Here is a 19,205-nt window from a genome sequence, read left to right on the forward strand (position 1 = left end):
TTAACTACATTTGGTGATAATTGTAGTCTTCTCTGGAGTCAGATAGAGGGAAGTAAATTCTGGTGTCTCCACTTGCTAGTGGAGGATCGTGGATAATGTCTCTTTTCACCTTAGTTTCTTCGTCTATAAAATGGGAGAATCCCAGTAACTACCATATAGGATCATGCTTGTAAAGCACTTTACCTGCTTGTCAAGAGGTTGTTTGATCCAGTTCCAGAATGCAGTAAGTGCTCCATAACTGTGAGTCATTAATTGATAATGTCACAGATTAAGATGGAACTAACCAGTGCCTCCGGAGAAAATGAACACTTTCGGGATTATAAGCCACAGCTGACACAGAAACTCACAGATTGTTTTTCAGAAATAAGCAGCACGGGGCATCTGAAGTGACTCCTCCCCCTGTTTCCATCTCAAACCCCACCACTACAGCATTTCCCTTTGCCTTACGGAGGTGAGAAAACGGCTGCACCAAACTGTAGGCACCCTACCATGTCGGCTGGAGCAGGCCGGTCCCCAAAGCTTCAGGTTCTCTCAGAAAGTCCTTTAACCTAAATCTCTAGGACTCTGCCTTTTGCTGACAGTCAGTCCTGGAGTCCCGGCTTCCTCAATCCTGTTCCTGCAGTTTATTCGAAGTGGCTCTGTGGGGTGCCGAGGAGACATTGATCACAGAGCTGCAGAGGCCATCATGCATTATTGACAAGCCATGGCCTGGAAATCATGTACTTGGAGCTGTTTTCCGCCAGATGCCTGAGTACCTCTGTGGGTGGCACCAGCCCAGCCCCACTCTCTTCAGGCCAAGGAGGGTTGCCCTTGCTTCTCCTCCTTATAAGGCTGGAAGGAGGTATTTCTAGGCCACTGATTCTCTCAGATCACCAGGGGCACTTATCAAAAAATGCACATTCTCAGGCCAGGCCCCAGACCCGCTGAGTCAACATTTCCTGGCGTGGGGCCTGAGAATCACAATTTATTACATTTCCTGGGTAATTCTGGCCCACGAAGACATGTAGGCACGTCTGTCATAGCAGCAGTTCTCAAACTAATGTGTCTATGAATCCCCTGAAGATCATGTTAATAAAATGCAGGTTCTGATTCAACAGGTCTGGAGTGGGGGCCGAGATTCTGCATTTCTAACAAGCTCCCAGGTGGTGTGTGGATTACACTGGGTATCCGGGGGCTAGAGGAAGGGAAGAAGAGCCATCAGGAGACAAAATGCTTTGATCATTTAGACCCTCCTTAAACGGCAGTTGCTAACAAATATTGTGGGCGGATGTAAGAGAACTAGAGTCTGAGTTGCAAGCATCTCCCACCCCAGACCATCTGATTCAGCAGAGGAGTAACCTGCAGCCTTCTCCCTTCCCAGGTTTTCCTCAAGGCGGGTGTGGTCTCCAGGCTTGAGAAGCAACGAGAGAAGCTGGTGTCCCAGAGCATTGTTCTCTTCCAGGCGGTTTGCAAGGGCTTTCTGTCTCGCCAGGAATTCAAGAAGCTGAAGGTACTGCATACTGTTACCATGCAGATTCTCAACCAATGGGCATGGAGTGAGCCTGGGGGTCTGCATGTCTCCCATAATGATACCAACGCTGCCAGCCCAAGGACCCACCCCAAGTAGTGAGACTCTAAGTGATGCTTCGCAAGATATTATGATGGTTTCTAGGACACTGACATCAAATTACCAAGGATACTGGCTTTGAGCTAGGACTCCATGAGGTTGTTCAAGCCCTCTTGGGCTGGTTCACAATCTGAACCTATTCCATCTCTGGAGGACTTGACATTCACAGGTCAGCAGACAGGGCATGGGCAGGTCCCAGCCACTGAGGTCTTTGGGAACAACAGGCAAGTTGAGCCTGCAGTCCTGAGCTATCCTGGGTCACTATCTTCAGAGAGCTCCAGAGACTGCATTTCCTCTCTATAGCCTGCACAATGGGGAAAAAGCCACACAGCTGTGGGGACAAATAATGTATATGTTCGAATTTCACCTCTGCCTCTTAGAAGCTGGGGGAAGGTGAGATGAGATAATGTGCACTTAATACAGTGTGCAGCACATAGTAACTACTCAATAAATCCTAGCTGCTATTACCTTAGAATTGTTATTGTTAATTACCACTACTGCTAGAATGGAGTCTTACTGCATGTACCTTCAGTTTACGTGAATTTGTGAATTCAAGTAGATGCACTTGGCAAAACCAGAAAATGTTGAGAACATTCATAATTAAAATACTGTGGGCAACCCCACTGGCCCACTGCCCTTGACTAGCTTATGCCTGGGGAGGATTTGGAATAGAGCTTAAGAGCTGCAGGGTTCAAATCCTAGCTCTCACACTGAGAAGCTGGGGGATATTGGGCAGGTGACTTTACCTCTCTGCACCTCAGTTTCCCCATCTGTAAAGTGAAGATGATAATAACCTTCCTAGGGCTATAGTAAGGACTGAGTTAAAGTGTGTAAAATATTCAGTGCAGTGTCTGGCACTTAGCAAGTGCCACACCAGCTATACGAGTGAAGTGTTGGCTATTGTGGTAATGAGCTTCCCACCTCTGACAAAAATGAATTAGGTCAGTGCTTCTCAAAGGGCAGTTCCCAGACAAGCAGCATCAGCATTACCTAGGATTTGATAAAAATGCACATTTTCAGGCCCCATCGCAGATGTACCTAATCAGAACCTCTTGGGGTGGCATCCAATAATCTGTGGTTTAACAATCCCTGCAGGGGAGTCTGATGCACACCCAAGTTTGAAAAGCACAGAATTAGTGTCTAAATACACTTGAAAAAAATCTGTCCACTAAACAAACTAACAATATAATCATGGACATTGTTTCTTGCAGGTAATTTTAGGAATTTTCAAGAATAGTTTTTGCCTCGCATGGTGACTTTTGAACGTGCTCCCCATCTAAGATGTGACCCTATTGTGTAGCATCTTCTCCATCTCCTGTTATTATTAGGTCCTGCAAGACTAGACCATGGCATAATAATGCCTGATACAGAGAACTGACATATTAAAAGAACTTCAAGAAAAGGAAGCTTTTTATTTTATTTATTTTTATTTTTTTAAAGTTATCCAGTCCCTTCCCCTAGGATATAAACCCACTGTCTCCATCCCATTTACCACCCTCTGCCTCCTCTCCTCCCCTCACTGTCACCTGGGCTGGGAAGGAGCCCCTTAAGTCTCACTTCTGCTTCCCCCACAGATTCGCCGACTGGCCACACAGTGCATCCAGAAGAACGTGGCTGTGTTCCTGGTGGTCAGAGACTGGCCATGGTGGCAGCTGCTTGGTTCCCTTCGGCCCATGCTGAGTGCCACCATCGGGACTGAGCAGCTCCGAGCCAAGGAGGTTGGTTTCTTGTGGCAGGCAGGGTGCCAGGTGGCCACTCCCCGTACTGCTCCCTCCATCTTAGTTCCTACACCCAGGATCCAGTGCCCTCACCCTAGAAAATCCTTGATCTAGAAATGAACAGCCCTCAATGTTCTCTTCCAGGTATTCCTCTGCTTCCATCAGCACAGACCCATCCTCTGTCACATGCCCAGCTGCTCTCTAGGCTAGAGGCTGCTGATTAGATACACTATCACTACCCTGGGCAGACGTGAACACTTACTGCTTATCCCGGAGAGAATCAGTGGCTGAATCTTTGAGTCCTTTATTTTCTTACCTCTCAAAGAATATTCCCTTCCCATCCCTTTCACCCTGTTACCATCCACCTTTTATAGGTAATTGTTTTGATGGGTTTCTGGTTTATGTTTTCTATTGTTTCTTTCTGCAAAAACTGGCAAACACACACACACAACTAGTTCCTTTCTTATGTAAAACGAATACTATATATACTCTTCTGCACCTTGCTTTTTTTCCTTAAAATTATATTCTAAAAATAATGCTGTGTCCATTTTTATAGAGCTCTTCCTTGTACTCTTTGTACAGCTGCATAGTACTCCTTGTGTGTACGTTCTATGGTCCATTCTACCAGTCTGCTATGGGTGGGCACTTAAATTGCTTCCTAACGGTGGCATCATAGGCATAGTGTTGAGCCACTGGCAGGAAAGTGATACTTGAGGGGGTGAGGTCGTGAGCTGACTGTCCACTTTCAGGCATGCCCAGTCTCAGGTTAGGCAATGGTCCCATTCTGAGGGTTTGTATTCAGCCCCTAGACAGGCTGGTGTGGGACAAACTTACATTAACAGAGACACCGATATTCAGAAATGGTGAAAGAAAGTGTCTGAAGTCCTTTGTAGGAACTTAGCATCGAGGCATTATCACAGATACAGTGGCTGAATCACCCACTCCATTCCCCCCACCACTCTTTTACTCAATTTCATTTTTAATTGACTGATAATAATTGCATATATTGATGGGGTAAGGTGTGATGTTTTAGTATATGTTTGTAATACGAAATGATTACATCAGGATAATTAACAAATCTATCACCTCATATACTTTTTTATGTATTAAAAACATTTAAAATTTACTCTTCTAGCATTTTGGAAATATACGATGCATTATCATTTAATATAGTCATTCTGTGCAATAGATCACTAAAACGTATTCCTCCTGTCTAACTGAAACTTTGTACCCTTTGATCACTCTTAACACAAGTAGAAGGTATGTGTCTAGTCCAGAATGGCTTCTGTTCAGGTGCTTGTTTTTGTAGGAGGAGCTTACAATGCTGAGACAGAAGCTAGAGAAATCAGAGAAGTCACGGAATGAGCTCCGGCAGAACGCAGACCTACTAGAGAGCAAGGTACCTCAGTCCCTCCTCTTGGTTCTCTGTGTGGGGTCTCTTTGTGAGGTCTCCGTGTGTGAGGTTTGCTGAGGGGAGAGAAAGATGATATGCCTAGCGCTGTGCTAATTGCTTTCTAAGCACCATCAAAATAACCTGTGAGGTACACGTTACTCTGGTTCCCATTTTAAAGAGGAGGAAACTGAAGCCTGGGATATTAGCTACCTTCCCAAGGCCACGCAACCAGCAAGTGTAGAAGTGAGATACAAACTCTTGGCATCTGGCTGCAAAGGGAAGAATTTCTTAAATAAGTCACAAAAACACAAATCATAGGGAAAAATGATAAATTCAACCTTATTCAAGTAATAAATGTTTATCAAAGCATAAAACAAATATACACGACATACTTGGAGTTGAAATTTGCACCATTTATAACTGGCAAAAAGTGTCCAGAATATGTAAAGAACTTCTTCAAATCAATTGGAAGAAGGAAAATTCTCCAATAGAAAATATATATGTATATAATGGGCCAAAAATATGAATAGGAGGGGACTCTTGTTTCAACTGTTCAAGTGTCCAGGAGTTCAAATGGCCAATAAACTGATGAAAAGATGCTCGACCTAACTAGTACTCAGGAAATGCAAACAACACCACAATAGGTAGCATTTCACACTTCAGAATGGAAAAATCAAAAGTCTGATGTAGCCAAGTGCTGGCAGGGATGGTAGCTGCGGGAACTCTCACACGCTGCTGGTGGGAGTGTGAATCGATCTCATCTCTCTTGAATAACTTGGCATTATCTACGAAAGTTGAAGCTATCCATGCCCTGTGGCCAGCAATTCCACTCCTATGTGTGTATGCTAGAGAATCTTACCCACGCATACATGAAAAGACAAGAAATTCATAGCAGCAGCGTTTGTCATGTGGAAGGAATGTAAACACCCAAATGGAAGCTTATTACTGGGAGAATGGATGGATGTATTTTGTTATGCTAAAAACTGAGTTCCCCAAAGTGAAAAATGAATGAAGAGGTGGGCAAACTATGGCCCACAGATCAAGTCTACTTTAACACCTGCTTTTCGCAAATAAGGTTTTATTGGAGCACAGCACACCCATTTGTTTATGCAGTCTATGGCCGCTTTCCTGCTATAGTGGCAGGCCTGAGTAGTTGCAACCTGAAAGTACTCCAGCCCTGCCACATTACCTGCAAAGACTAAACTATTTGCTATTTGGATCTTTATAGAAAAAGTTTCCTGATGTTCATACTAGAGATGCATGTATCAACAAGGATTGCTCCTGCAAACATAATGCCAAAGGAAAATGATTAAGTTACAGAATACCTAAATGTAAAAATATTAATGGGAATAATAACACCAAATTCAGAGTAGTGGTTACCAGAGGTAAGGAAAGGGACATGTAACTGGAGAAGGTTTGGCTGGGTGTGTGTGTCATCCCATTGCTGATGTTTTCTCTCTTTAGTTGGTGTTGAGTTCATGGGCTGGTAATAAGGACATGACCCAGACAGCTCCTGCCCCTGAGAAGGCTGTTTGACTTAGACTTTCAGGGCCAGGACTAGGGAGGGGCGAAGGAAGCATTTGTCTGGGGCACAAAATTTAAAGGATCGCCAAAAAATTCAGCAAGATAAATATTTCAGTGCAATAGCTTTAAAAATGTAAATGAATGCAAAAAATCTATGATGAGTAACATATCAAAATTTATTTTTTATTTTTTATTGGTTATGAATATTCATGAGATACAAAGCTGATTGTCACCCTTCGTGCCCATGATGTGGGGCCAGATTCATACTGGCAGCATACCCATTACCACAAATTGCATTTGTACCCTGTGTCCCCCACCAGTTAGCCCCAACCTCTCTCCCTCGCCCCCTCCCCCTCTTCCTTCCCTCACACTCCACTTTGTAGCCCAAGGAATGTGCTCTCCCTCTGCAAGTCCAACATACTACTGTGGCCTTTCTTTCCTTCCTTCTTTCTTTCTTAGCTCCCACATATGAGTGAGTACATGCAGTATTTATCCTTTGATGCTTTGCTTATTTCACTCAAAATTTTAAGTAAATGCAGGATTTGTGGGCCAGGATTAGACGGAGGCAAGTGAGACTGCCCAGTGGAATCCTGTCTTTATTTAAAATGTTGATATTTTGTTCATCATTGATTTCTTTTGCCTTAATTGAGATTTTTTTTAAAAAAAATGTTTCATTAAAATATTTTTTATCTTATTTTCTGAGTTTTTTGGCACCTACTTAAATTTTACACCCTGGGTGAGTGTTAGTCCCATCCTAGTCCCAGCTCTGTTTTTTCACGAAGCACTGGGTACCTCACAGGGTTCTGTGGAAGACCCAATGGAACCCACTTATTCACCCATTCAACAAATATGTATGAGCACCTCCCATGTGTTAGGCATTCAATGGACAGCTTGTGCATGGCTAGGGACAAAGTAAAAAGTTCCTGTCCTCCAGGTCTCCAGGCCAATAGAGGGAGACAGCCCACAAGGATACTAGTTTCACATTGTGAAGTGCTACAGATACAAAGAAGAGTGAGACAGCAGTGATGGGAGGTTAAGTGGAGGCAGTTTTTGCCTAAATGGTCAAGGGAAGCTTCCATGGAAGGGAGACTGATTTCAGATCTGAGTTATTTGATGTAGCCATCTATGTGCAGATCTGGGAGGAAGAGCAGAAATGGCAAGTGCCAAGGTCCTGGGGTCATGTGGGATAATATTTATCAGTGCAGAGAAAAACTTAAGCTTTCTATACCTGTAAGGACCTGGTCTTTTTATTGCTGATAATATTGCTTGGCTTGGTTGATAGACAATGGGAGATGTACTCGGATGCATCATAAATCCAACAGAATATCTTATTCTTCCCATGTTAATAGCCCTAGCTGAACTTGGCTGGCTCACATGGGGATGAGGAATGAAGTTTGGGTGGGGGATATCTCTTTTCTGCCCCTTCTCATCCTCCCTGTGAGATTGTGTTTATTCTCCCCACAAAGCGTTCTCAGTCTGCTTAATTCATGCCCACACCCACAGCCATATTAAAGTGCCAACTGTGGCCATGGAGAAGGAAGAAGCAGGTGCTCTTTGCAGAAATAATCACATCCACAGAGAGGGTTAGGAGAAGCTGGACTGAGATGCTGCACTCTGAGCTCACACCCTTCTTATGGAAGGGACTGTAAGGAGGAGAGGAAATGACACACAAGTGTCTCGAGGTCTCATTTGTGTCTCTAGAGAGCAAGCTGCCTGACCTCTCTTGCAGTAAGTCACGATGAATAGAGAAACAGAAGTGAAAAATCAGAGAGCTGTGGGCTGGCTGGGAACGTCATGACTTCCCGGTAGAAATTCCTTCCCATGGAGCTGACATTTGGTGCAGTCATTAATCAGGAGCTGTCAGGTCAGACACGGGGATTTGTGTTGCATTGGCTTCTGGGAGACATTTGGAGGGATGAGATGAACACCCTGAGCAGCCAGAGCTACAGATTATGAGCCACTTGGAGAAGGAAGGGAGGAAGCTCAGGCTTCTGAGCAAACAAGCGTCATCACCTACAGAATATTCTGCCCAGGCTTTTTGCATTTTCGTTTGTATCACACATGGTTACAAAAAGTTGTATGAGGCCTTGACAAAATAAGAAAATTAAAAGCAGAGAAAATCAGAGCAAAGGGAAATAAGAGTTGAAGAGTATACAAAGCCAGGGATAGAAGTAGAAAATGGAAATCTACCATTGGCCTCAGACTCCCTCTCACTTCCTGGCCTCTGCATAGGCTTTCCCCTCTGCCTGGAGCACCTCTGCTCATCCTCTCCTCCTGGCTAATGCCTCCTCTTCCCTTTTCACTCAGTTTAGGTGGTGCTTCCTCCAAGAAGCCTTCTGTGACATTCCGTGGGTGCGTCAGAGCCCTACTATGTGCTAATACTAGTTGTGTGCTAGCCCTCACCGCGTTGGTTGACATGATTTCCTGCATGTCTGTCTGTGTCCCAGCTAGACTGTGAGACCCCAAGAGCAGGAGTGTGTCATATTAATAGTACAGCCCCAGCCTCTGACACGGAATGGATACTCTGTGTCTGTTAAACTTGGACTGAAAATTTTAACACTAAGCTTCCTAGCAGACAAGGCTCAAAAGGAAAAAAGATATCCCATAGATATGTTGTATCTAGGTTGAAGAAAACAAACACACAAACAAAAAAACACTTGTTGCTTGAAATCAGAGTAACTTTTCTGGCTTTTCTGGGTATTGAGGTGTTAGGGAAATTCGCTCGATGAGTCCTCATAAAAGGAGCACTAAGGCATATGGCAAAATATGACTTCAGCAATATTCATGCAGTAATTATAAGAAGGGTTTTGTAGGAGTGTCCTGTAGGTAGCATTATCCTGAACTATAAGCCAAGGGCATGTTGTCAATTCCATAAAAAATAATCCAATTAAAAGTCAAAGCAGCGCTTTATCCAGGCACAGTTAGATGACTGAGAAATATGATTTCTTTCTCTTCCCCAAATCCTCCTCCCCGTTTTCCCTCCTCCTTTTCTTCCTGTTCCTCCTTCCCCTTCCCTCCCTCTTTCTTTATTCTGTTCCCCCTTCTTTGTAAACTTTGCATTAAAATCCAATGTACAAATAAGTGCACCCATCATCAGTATGGAGCTCAATGGATTTTCACAAAGTGAACACACCCGTGCAGCCAGAACACAGACTGAGATAAAGAACATTCCCAGCTCTGCCGCAAGGGTAGTCACTACCCTCTAGGAGTAACCAGAAGGCTGGCTTCGAATATTATAGATTAGTATTTTCCCCCTGTTTTTGAACTTTACCTAAATGCAAGCAAATGTGTGTGTGTGTGTGTGAATGGTCAATTGTCTGGTTTCATCCTTTGACATTATGTTTATGACACTGACCTACTTGGTTGTGGGTACTTGTGGACTGCTCATTCTCATTGCTTTTGAGTATTCTGTTGTGTGAATAGATCACTAATTTATCCATTCTACTCTAGATGGACATTTGGCTGTTTCTAGTTTTGCTTTGTTTTTTAGTTTCTTACTTATTTATTAATTTTAAAAAATCGAACTATTATGAATAAACCTGCTATAAACATTCTTGTTCATGTCTTTTGGTGCACATGCTGTACATTTCTGCCAGGAACATAAAAATAGAATTGCTGGGTTTTAAGTTATTTCTGTGCTTGGCTTTAATAGATACTGCCAAACAGTTTGCTAAGCTTTTTTTTTTTTTTTTTTTTTTTGTAATCTATTTATACTCCCATGGCAATGGGTGAGAAGTCCAGTTTTTCCACATCTTCACCAGCTCTTGGTAGCATCTGTCTTTTTCAGCTAACAATTTTGGTGAATGTGCAGTAGTACCACATTGTCGTTTTCATTTGTATATTCTCACATGTTTTTGGCTGTTTGGTTGCCTTCCTCGGCAAAGTGATTCAAGTCTTTTCCCCATCCTTCTGTTGTTTTTCTTATTGATTTGTAGCAGTTCTTTATTATACAATACTCTGGATATAAGTTCCATTGTTGAATACATTGCACTGTAGATATCTCTTCCCACTCTGGGGCTTACCTTTTTGGATGCAGTAATTTCAAGTTGTGTTTTCTGGAGACTTGAGTTTCTTCAGGGCTGCCAAAGGGTGAGAAAGACATCAAAGGGCTCCAGAACTCCCAAACCTGCATTAGCTGCAATAACTTCACTTTTTCAGTTTCATTCTACATTTTATTGATTCTCAAATGGACATATTCTCCACCTTTGCACAACTCTGGAATTGGGTTGTATCTTAACATTCAGTGTCATCTTACACTTACGGTTGGCAGTGTTTTCTTTACCTACATTCTATATCAGAGCATCTTATAAGCAATATCACCAGCTCAGAGTTGGTGACATGTGGCCTATGTGGGACCCTATAAGATTTTATTTGAAGAAAGGGCTCTAATTCCCTCTCCCTGTCCCCCAACAACTTGCTGCTAGTTTATATTGGTTGCTTTTACACTTTAAAGAGCATCATAATCACCAGGGGAGCTGTTAACCCTGTAATGTCCCCAGCTCCATATTGCTCCCAAGGATTTGACCCAGGAGTGGGTCTTGGTGGTGGGAAGTGTGCTCCAGTTCTTCTTTTAGGAGCCCTGAGGTGATCCTAATGCAGGGGACCATGCTTCTTTAGAGCAGAGGTTCTCATGCTTGAAAGTGTGTCAGAATCCCCTGTAGGACTTATTAGAATTCAGGTTGCTAGACCCCAGCATTTGAGATTCTGAGTCAATAGGCTTGGGGTGGCCCTGGATAGTCTGTATTTCTAACAAGTTCTCAGAAGATGCGGAAGCTGCTGGTTCAGGAACACACTTTGAGAAACATTAGGCTAGGGAACAAATTAGAAGATGTCTCCTTCCATGTGGTTCTACTCTCCTAGATGGGAGTTTCTGTTAACTTGTGGGGATTAGACAGCTCTTCAGGACTGTGCATCATGAAGACACTCCTGCTTTGGTTCACGGCCTCTGCATCCCACCCCTTTGTCTCAGTGGGGGGGGCACAATTGATAGAAACATTGCCGAGACAAGTTGTGTCTCATCAGTGGAAACTCCATTTGACTGGGCTTATTAAAAAGACAACATTATTGCAAAATGATTTAAGTGCTTCATTTGCAAAGGAGCAGAAGAGGAGATGAGGAGCCTCCGAGAAACTGGCTATAAATATTCTTCAAGCGTGCAAAATCTGCCTTGATGCAAAGTGGGCTTTTTAAAAATTTTTACAAGAAAGCAGTGCCTTGTCTTCTTACAGGAGTACCTGTAAGGTCTCAGGAGCACATGGGCTATAGGACAGGTGTGGGGTGTTTTTTCTGTTTCTGGAATATGTTCCAGGTTTTCTCCAAGACATTATTTATGGCAAAAGACTGAGGCCTGTGTAGTCTGGATTTCTGGCCTCATTAGCCTGAGAGGTTTCACTTTTTGGTTAGGAATTGCAGAGAGTATTTACCAGCCTACAGCAGGGACTGGAGATGTGCCCATTTGCAAACCACAGAGGGAGTTTGGTCCTGAGGTCATGAGAGTGACCAGTGGCTTATCTCTAGGAGGAGAAGGGAAGTGACTTGCTGGGGGTCATGTGGTCTGACTGGTGACTGAGCCCAGACCATAGCTCTGGTCTCCTGACTCCTAATTCCAGGCTCCGGCCATAGCATCATGCCCAGGTGGGGGCTGGACATGGCAGCTCCCTAATTCCTTGGAGAATAAGGCAGACTGGTTTCCTATCTGACTTAGGATATTAGGGTATCTTGGGCCTCAACTGCTGGGCATGCTGGAGAGGGTCTTCTGGCGGACAAGTGGCTGCAGAGGCACTATGGCCATAGGGTAGGCATGTTCATAGATGACCACACTGGGATTAGCTAAGGCCCCTCAGAAAAGGACACTGCTGGAATGTTCTTTCTGACTATGTGCCTCAGTTTCCTCGTACAAAAACCGGGACCATGATCTCCATGTCTCGCAACACAAATGAAGAAAGTGGGGACTATAGAAGGTAATGAATGAGTGCAGTGAACTGACCTTGTATACCTGGCATGGAGGAGCACAGGGTCAAGTCCACTCAGCATCAAGGTGGCTGACTTTGTACCCTCTTTTCTACAGGACTGTGGGCAAATTCTTCAAATCTTTAAGCCTTTGTTTCATTATTAGTAAAATGGCAATGGCAATCATTTCTTCCTCTTCATGAGGCTGTGGTGAGGAGATGCATGAAAATAGTTATCACATTGCCTGTTACATAGCAAGCCACATCATGACTATCACATATATATGTGTGTGTGTGTATACACATATAAGTATATGTATGTGTATAGATACATATATATTTTTAAATGTTCACTCTCCCTGCAGTAGACTGAAATCCTCAAAGATAATGACACATTTTCAACATTGTTATACCCTTCCTTGTCTAGAACAAAGCATTTGATCGAATTCAACAAATGAATGGAGTCATACTGAATTTAACTACAAAAGTAACATTTAATAGTGCTGCATCTGTGCCAGCTTCAGTGAAAAGTCCATTACTTGCATTATCTCATTTCACCTTTAAATAAACTGTGAGGAAAGCATTAGTATCCCCACGTTATAGGTGAGGAAAGTGAAGCCCAGACAGGTGGAATAATTTGTACAACGTCACACAGCTGGAATTTGGTGGAGCTGGGATTTGAACCCAGGTCTGGCTGATTCCAAACAAGCTGTGATAGAAAATGAACATCTGCCCAATCAGGGAGGGTTTCTTAGGGGAGGGGTCTTGAAGGAGAAGCAGGAGCTAGTAGGCGACACAGTGGGAGGCATTCCAGGTAGAGGGCACAGAGAGAGCCGAGACAGAGGGCAGAACCTGTCCTGGCAGGTGCATTCCTGGTGGTTGAAGTGTCATGTGTGGGGAAAGTAGTTATGGGGTGGGAATCAGGCCACCAGGCTGGGCCAGATCACAGGTGGCTATGAGAATTATGTTAGAGGTTTGGGCTCCATCCCGAAGGGGAGGACAGGGCCAAAGAACATTTTCAGGATGGGATGTGTGGGTGACAGGATTCAAGGAGATATTGCTGCTTTGGGGCAAAGCATTTGGTGAGCCTTAGAGGCCCTTGAACCCCCCTTCTAAAGCTCCTGGAAGGCCCTAACTGCCCCTTCTCTCTGGAAGGACCCCAATGCCAATTGGTGATGTGCGCAGCTGGGATTCCTCCCTGGAATAGAAATTCACAGGGCGGTGCCTGATCTGGTGCCCAGCATGCGTCTCTGGGGAATCCTGAAGTCTGCCTCTAGGCTTGGAAATGTGTTCTGAATTTCCCCTGATGACTGAGGCAGCTTTGGGGACAGGACTGCAAGACTGAAGGCATGGCTTAATCTCCCTGACAAACAGCACACAAGCCAGCTGGCACTGCAGTTGAGCCAGGCTTTCATCTACTGACTTATTTTCTCTTGTTGTCGCTCAGGTGGACGGGATAAGAGTGGGGGCTTCCTTTCTGCTGGGGTCCACACAGACTTCCATTGGCCAAAGCCCAGCAAGGGTAATTGAGATCCAGATCTTATCTGGCCTGTGATCTGTATGCTGGCTATTTAACTTTGCTTCTCTTAGCCACTACCTCCTGGTCTGTTTCAGCACCTGCCTCTCTGACCTCCAGAGGCCTGGGGGTGGGAGACTGAGTCAGAGAGTGGATGTGGGCAGAGGACAGTGGGGTGGTTATGAGCCGGTGGTTGGAGTCAGGCTGCAAGGCTGGACTCCTTCTGCCCTTATCAGCTATGATCTTTAGCAAGTCATTTTAACTTTCAGTGCCTCTGTTTCCTATTCTGTAATAGGGGAATAACAAAAATACCCTCCTCATAAGGGCTTAAAGAAGGTAACATATGCTAAGTGCTTAGCACATCTCCATTCTCAGCATTCAATGTGCATGAGCTATTTCTCATGCAAGGGATCATAATAAACAGATCTTTTCAGTGTAAATTGAAAAGTACAGGAGGAGAGTGAAAGGTCGCTGCTTGCTGCTGTCTACAGGTAAGATGGTTTTTGGGTTCGAGAGTCCTTAAATATAAGAGCTGAGAACAGAGTCACGCCAAGACACATGGGTGCCCCTGTGGTTTACTTGTCTCCCAATTTGACAGCAGCTTCCTTGAGGGCAGGGTCTGGTGCATGGTAGGTACTCACATAATGCTTGTTGGATTCATGAATAACAAGCTTCGGTGACCCCATGTGTGTTCAGCATTTAACATCCATCAAATCCCAGTTACCTCCTGCTCTCCCAAGCTGCAAATGATGCCAGTGCATAGGATATATTTCTATTTGACTCAATATAAATATACAGCATATTCATTCATTCCTGTCCCTTTCTATCTAGCAGGCCCCTGGAGTCATCGTCCCTAAGTAGAAAGAGAGTTTCTGCTGATTTGGCCAAGTGGTGAATCCAGGGAGTTTTTCAAAATAATTTCTCATTAATCGGTCCTAGAGTAATCTGCAAGGACCCTTCTGGGTTTGTGAGCATGGTTCTCCCCCTTGTTAAATTGGTTTTCATTTTGCATTCTCCTAACAGCTCTGGGCATGTTGCCCACTCCTTACTTCTGTTGACAAAGACCCTGGACCCCACAGTGTGGGAAGGGAGGTGATTGTGGGGACAGGAGAAGGTCAGGGGCTACTTGTTTCTGTGAAAAACGCTCTGTCATTTTCCTAATTTGAAAGAACTAATTGTCCATTGGGCTCCAGACTTTGGGTTCTGTGAAACTCAAAATTAATGCATTAAATTAATTTTGTGCTCCCCTTGCTCAGGCTGTTTAGAACAAATTAAATTTCACACTAATTGGCTAAGGCAGAAAGAACACAGTCCAAGTGCTTGGGATGAATGCTCATTTCAGGGATGGAGTGTTGGTAGTTAGGGGCGTGATCCAGGGCATCCCTGGATTGCACCTGCCTGTGTGTGTGGACATTGCAAATCGTCACTCTTTCAGTTGGAGTGATTTTGCATATCCATAAGCAAATCTAACCCATCCAAAGCCAAGCAGGAGGCCCAAATTAGGAGGACACCCTGATACTGTCTGAGGCAGTAATTCTTAAACTTCGTTGTGCATATGAATCACCATGGAACATGCTGAAATGCAGATTTCTGGGTTCTGTCATAGGGATTCTGATTTGGGAAATCTGAGGGGCCTGGACTTTACATTCGAACAATCATCCCATGTCATTGCAAGGCAGGTACTGGCCCAGCACCCTTTAAAGACAACAGTGTAAGAACAGCAAGAAGAAACTCCGACTCAAAGACAACCGGGAACACCCTGGGAGAGTCAGTCCCTAACTCACTAACTGGTGGCCTTTATTGGATCTGAGAGATCTGGGTTCAAATCTTAGCTCTGCCACCTACTTGCTATGTGACTTCAGAATGCTTCTCCCAAGCCTCCTTTTTTCTCCATTTCTATAGAAATCTGCATTTTGGTCGGAGCATTTGCTGATGTGGTCAACAAGGTGGGAAGCAGATAGGCTGGAGGGAGGAAAAACATAGGGAGCATAGATTATACAGAACAGCCCCAGTTTTTGTAGTACAACTATTTTTGATTCTTTTGAAAGATATTTGTTTTCTGATTACAAACGTGGTTAAAAAAAGAAAAGAAAAATCAACAATACAGAAATGCATCACAAGGAAATTGGAGTCCCTTGCAAGCCCACCCTTCCAGGGGAAAAAAAAAAATCCCTGTCAACAGTTTGAGATTGCTTTGTTCTGTGCAAGTGCAAACAAAAATGGGATCATTCCCGGCATTCTACTTTGCAACTTTGCAACTTTGGCAATGCATCTTAGGAATTATTTTCATGTCAGAAAATATAGATCTGCGTCCTCCTTCACGGGTAGCTGAATGATTTTTGAGTAGGCCTGTGAGCTGACATTATCGATGGAGACCAGCTTGGAAGGGCAGAGGTATTCGATGCTATGAGGACCGTTTAGCTTCTTTATGAAAACATCTCCCAGTTGCCCCTAAGTACCAGTCCCGATGCAGAGGGTCTGATGGGAAAGTGAGGGGTTTTGACATTTTCCTATGAAATATTTACAGTAGAATCAGAATGCCAGGAGGACATTAGACCTTGCCCAATTCAATGCATTTTACAGCTCAGGTGACCAAGGTCCTGGAGAGAAAGAGGTCACACAACATGTTAGTTGTTGAGTCTGGACTTGAACTTTGTATTCTGCTTTGTTTTTGTTCCTGCCTCTTGACTTTAGCTGCTGTCTCCCACAAGAGGTAATCTCAGTTTTGTGAGCTCCTCCTTTGTGCAAAGTTGTTTCTGAGCCTCTTGGCCATAAACACGCCACTGGTATGTTTCACTCCTTTTTTTGACGTATCCTCCTTGAAGGCTGCATTATGGAACAATAATACCAAAGAAGCTTTTTTTTTCTTTCTGTCTTTTTTTTTTTTTTTTTTTTTTTTTTTTTTGCCATTTGGCATCTGTAGTTGGTCAGCTAATTGGGGGGATAAAAAAGTCAGTGCAAGGGGAAATTCATTTAAAAATAACGTTTTTCTTTATAACTTAAAACACGTATACCTTAACCCACTGTATTTCTGAGGTAGGATCATATGCTTTTGAATATGAGCTTCTGACTCAAGTTCCACTTCTTTCTTTCTCAAACCACACCCCTAATATAATATATTATAATTAATAATCATAGCATATAATTTCCAGTTTTGACTTTTTAAAAGCAGAGCAAATGGCAAGGTAATTTGAATGAAGAAAGCTAAATTTTTGCTTCTAGGTTTTTTTGTTTGTTTTGTTTTTGTTTTTGTTTTTTTAAGTTGTTGTCCCTACACCTATTTAGCAGCATTTTAAAAAGCAACTAACTCACCTTTATTAATTCCTTCCAAAACATTCAACCCAGTGTTCATGGAAACTCTTTGAACAGTTATATTTTACAGGTTTATGTAATAGCTAATTGAGTAGGAAATTACAGTAAGAATGCAACTGGAAAAAGCAGGTTGGAAATACACACAATCGATACTGGGCATGCATGGCCATCACCTGGTAGGAGCAGACAGATTATGGAGAACCACAAAGAAGTCTCTTGGCTGAGAGCATTCTATGCAATGGGCATTTATCAGTATGTCTTAGGGAAAGTGTTAGTCAGTCCAGTGAGATGGTTCACCAAGGATTGATTAAGAAGAGTTTTTACTAAAATAGCTATTTTTAAAAATTGAGCACTTACTATATGGCAGGCACTGTGGTAAGCTTTCTATGGATCATCTCACTTAATCCTCAGTACAATTCTATAAGTTATTTCCTCCCTTTAAAGTGAGAACACTGAGAATCAAATAGGCATCCTGCTAGGTTCAAAGTCACACAGCTAGTGAGTGTAAGATCAAGAATTCTGCAATAGCAAGACCAATAAAATTCTGAAGTCTGTGCTTTTAACCACCTCATTACACTACGGGTTGCTTTTCCATGATAGCTGGAGAGTTGTCCAATGGTGGTCCTCTGGGGCACACGTGCGGGGAGAAAGGTTGGCAGTCCCAATGAGTGGCCCATCCTTGACCACTCCATCCTCCACCCCAGGTTGCTGACTTGGCCACAGAGCTTGCTGATGAGCGCTTCAAAGGTGACGTGGCCTTCCAGGTGCTGGAGAGTGAGCAGGCAGAGTGGCTGCAGGCCTTCCGTGAGGTCCAGGAGCTCAAGGTGAGTGGTCAGGGGTGAGGGGGGTTGGCTGGACAGGATGGTTGGGACTGGCTGAACGTGCCCCCTTTGAGCTCCCATCTGGTACAGGTTACACAAGTTACCTGATGCCCATGCTTAAGGTCCTGAGGGATATTGGGGTCTTCCTGAGGCTTGGCTTTGGAGGTGCCATGGATGGACAGTCCCTGGCTATGGAGGTGCCATGAGTCAGGACTGTGCAAGAGGTGGCCAACCCCTGGTTGCAGATTGTGCCGTGGGTGGACATTCCTGGCCTTGGAGGTGCTTTGGGTGAGGAATGTGCAGAGAGTGGCCAGTATCTGGCCTTGGAGTCTCCATGGGTCAGGACTGTGCAGGAGGTGGCCAGCCCCCGGTCTCAGAGGTACCATGGGTGAGATGGCCAGCCCAGGCTCCTCTCTAGCTTCAGTTTGGACCTTGAGTCCTTTCTTCCAGAGAAAGTATGAGCAAGTCGAGAAGAATTTGAAAGAAGTGGAGAAACAGCTGGAAGAAGCCCAGCAGAAAATTCAGTTAAATGACTTGGAAAAAAATCACACTGGAGGAGGTAAGCAGCGGCGGACCCTTGGGACTGGACGCTGGTGGACAAAGCTGTCTTTTTATTTCATTAATAGATACACATTGAGCACTTAGTATGCACTAGACACTGCATTAGGGGCCGGAACTTTGGCAGAGCAAATGAGCACAGCCCCTGCCCTCTTGGAGCTTACAGTCTAATGGAACAGGCAGATAGCAAACAGATAATCCAACAACACCCCCAAAGAATAAATTAGCAATATGACAGAAGCTCTTTAGTAATAATGCAAAGAATGATAAAAAAAAAATTGGGTAAGGCACTTCTATATTTATATGATTATTTTAAAAATAAATTTTGAGGAAGGCAATTTAGTGGTGAAAAGTGGAACCTATGACGCATTTCTTGATTTGAATCTTGACTCTATCTCATTAGATGGATGGCTTTGGGCCCAAAAATTGTTTTGCCTCTGTTTCCTCATGTTTCCAATGGAGATAGTGCCAGATAATTGATAGAAAGTGTTAAGCCACTTTCTGGAGAAGAGACAAGGTGCATTTTCTTTCTGCTCCACTCTCATTCTCTCATCCTGGCTACTCCCAGGGAAGGCGTTTACCAGAGAGGTTAATACAGAGAAGTTTGAGATTCTCTGATATGAGACATCCAACAAGGTAGGGACACGTTGCATGTGGAGGCACAGGATCTGCAGTGTGGGACATTGCAGTTTCCCAAGAAGAGTATCAGCACCAGTTCCATCTGACTGAGATTCATGTCTAAATGATAATTCCCAGTTTGTTTCCTTGTGGCAAAATAGGGGAGTTGAAGGAGAGGAGGAGATGCGCCT

At 43.9% G+C, this 19,205-nt stretch overlaps 1 protein-coding gene across 6 annotated transcripts in view; it reads left to right on the forward strand.

Annotated features, from left to right (window-relative positions):
- Positions 1–19,205, forward strand: part of MYO18B (myosin XVIIIB) — a 280,263-nt gene that overhangs the window by 115,364 nt on the left and 145,694 nt on the right. For all 6 annotated transcript variants that reach the window (XM_063086857.1, XM_063086860.1, XM_063086861.1 and 3 more), the window contains exons 23-27: positions 1,361–1,489; positions 3,181–3,324; positions 4,634–4,723; positions 17,722–17,841; positions 18,289–18,397. In XM_063086857.1, the coding sequence (XP_062942927.1) occupies positions 1,361–1,489; positions 3,181–3,324; positions 4,634–4,723; positions 17,722–17,841; positions 18,289–18,397 (592 nt within the window). The remainder of the gene's footprint in view (positions 1–1,360; positions 1,490–3,180; positions 3,325–4,633; positions 4,724–17,721; positions 17,842–18,288; positions 18,398–19,205) is intronic.

Source organism: Cynocephalus volans, chromosome 2 (assembly GCF_027409185.1).
Source record: "Cynocephalus volans isolate mCynVol1 chromosome 2, mCynVol1.pri, whole genome shotgun sequence".
Taxonomy (NCBI): domain Eukaryota; kingdom Metazoa; phylum Chordata; class Mammalia; order Dermoptera; family Cynocephalidae; genus Cynocephalus; species Cynocephalus volans.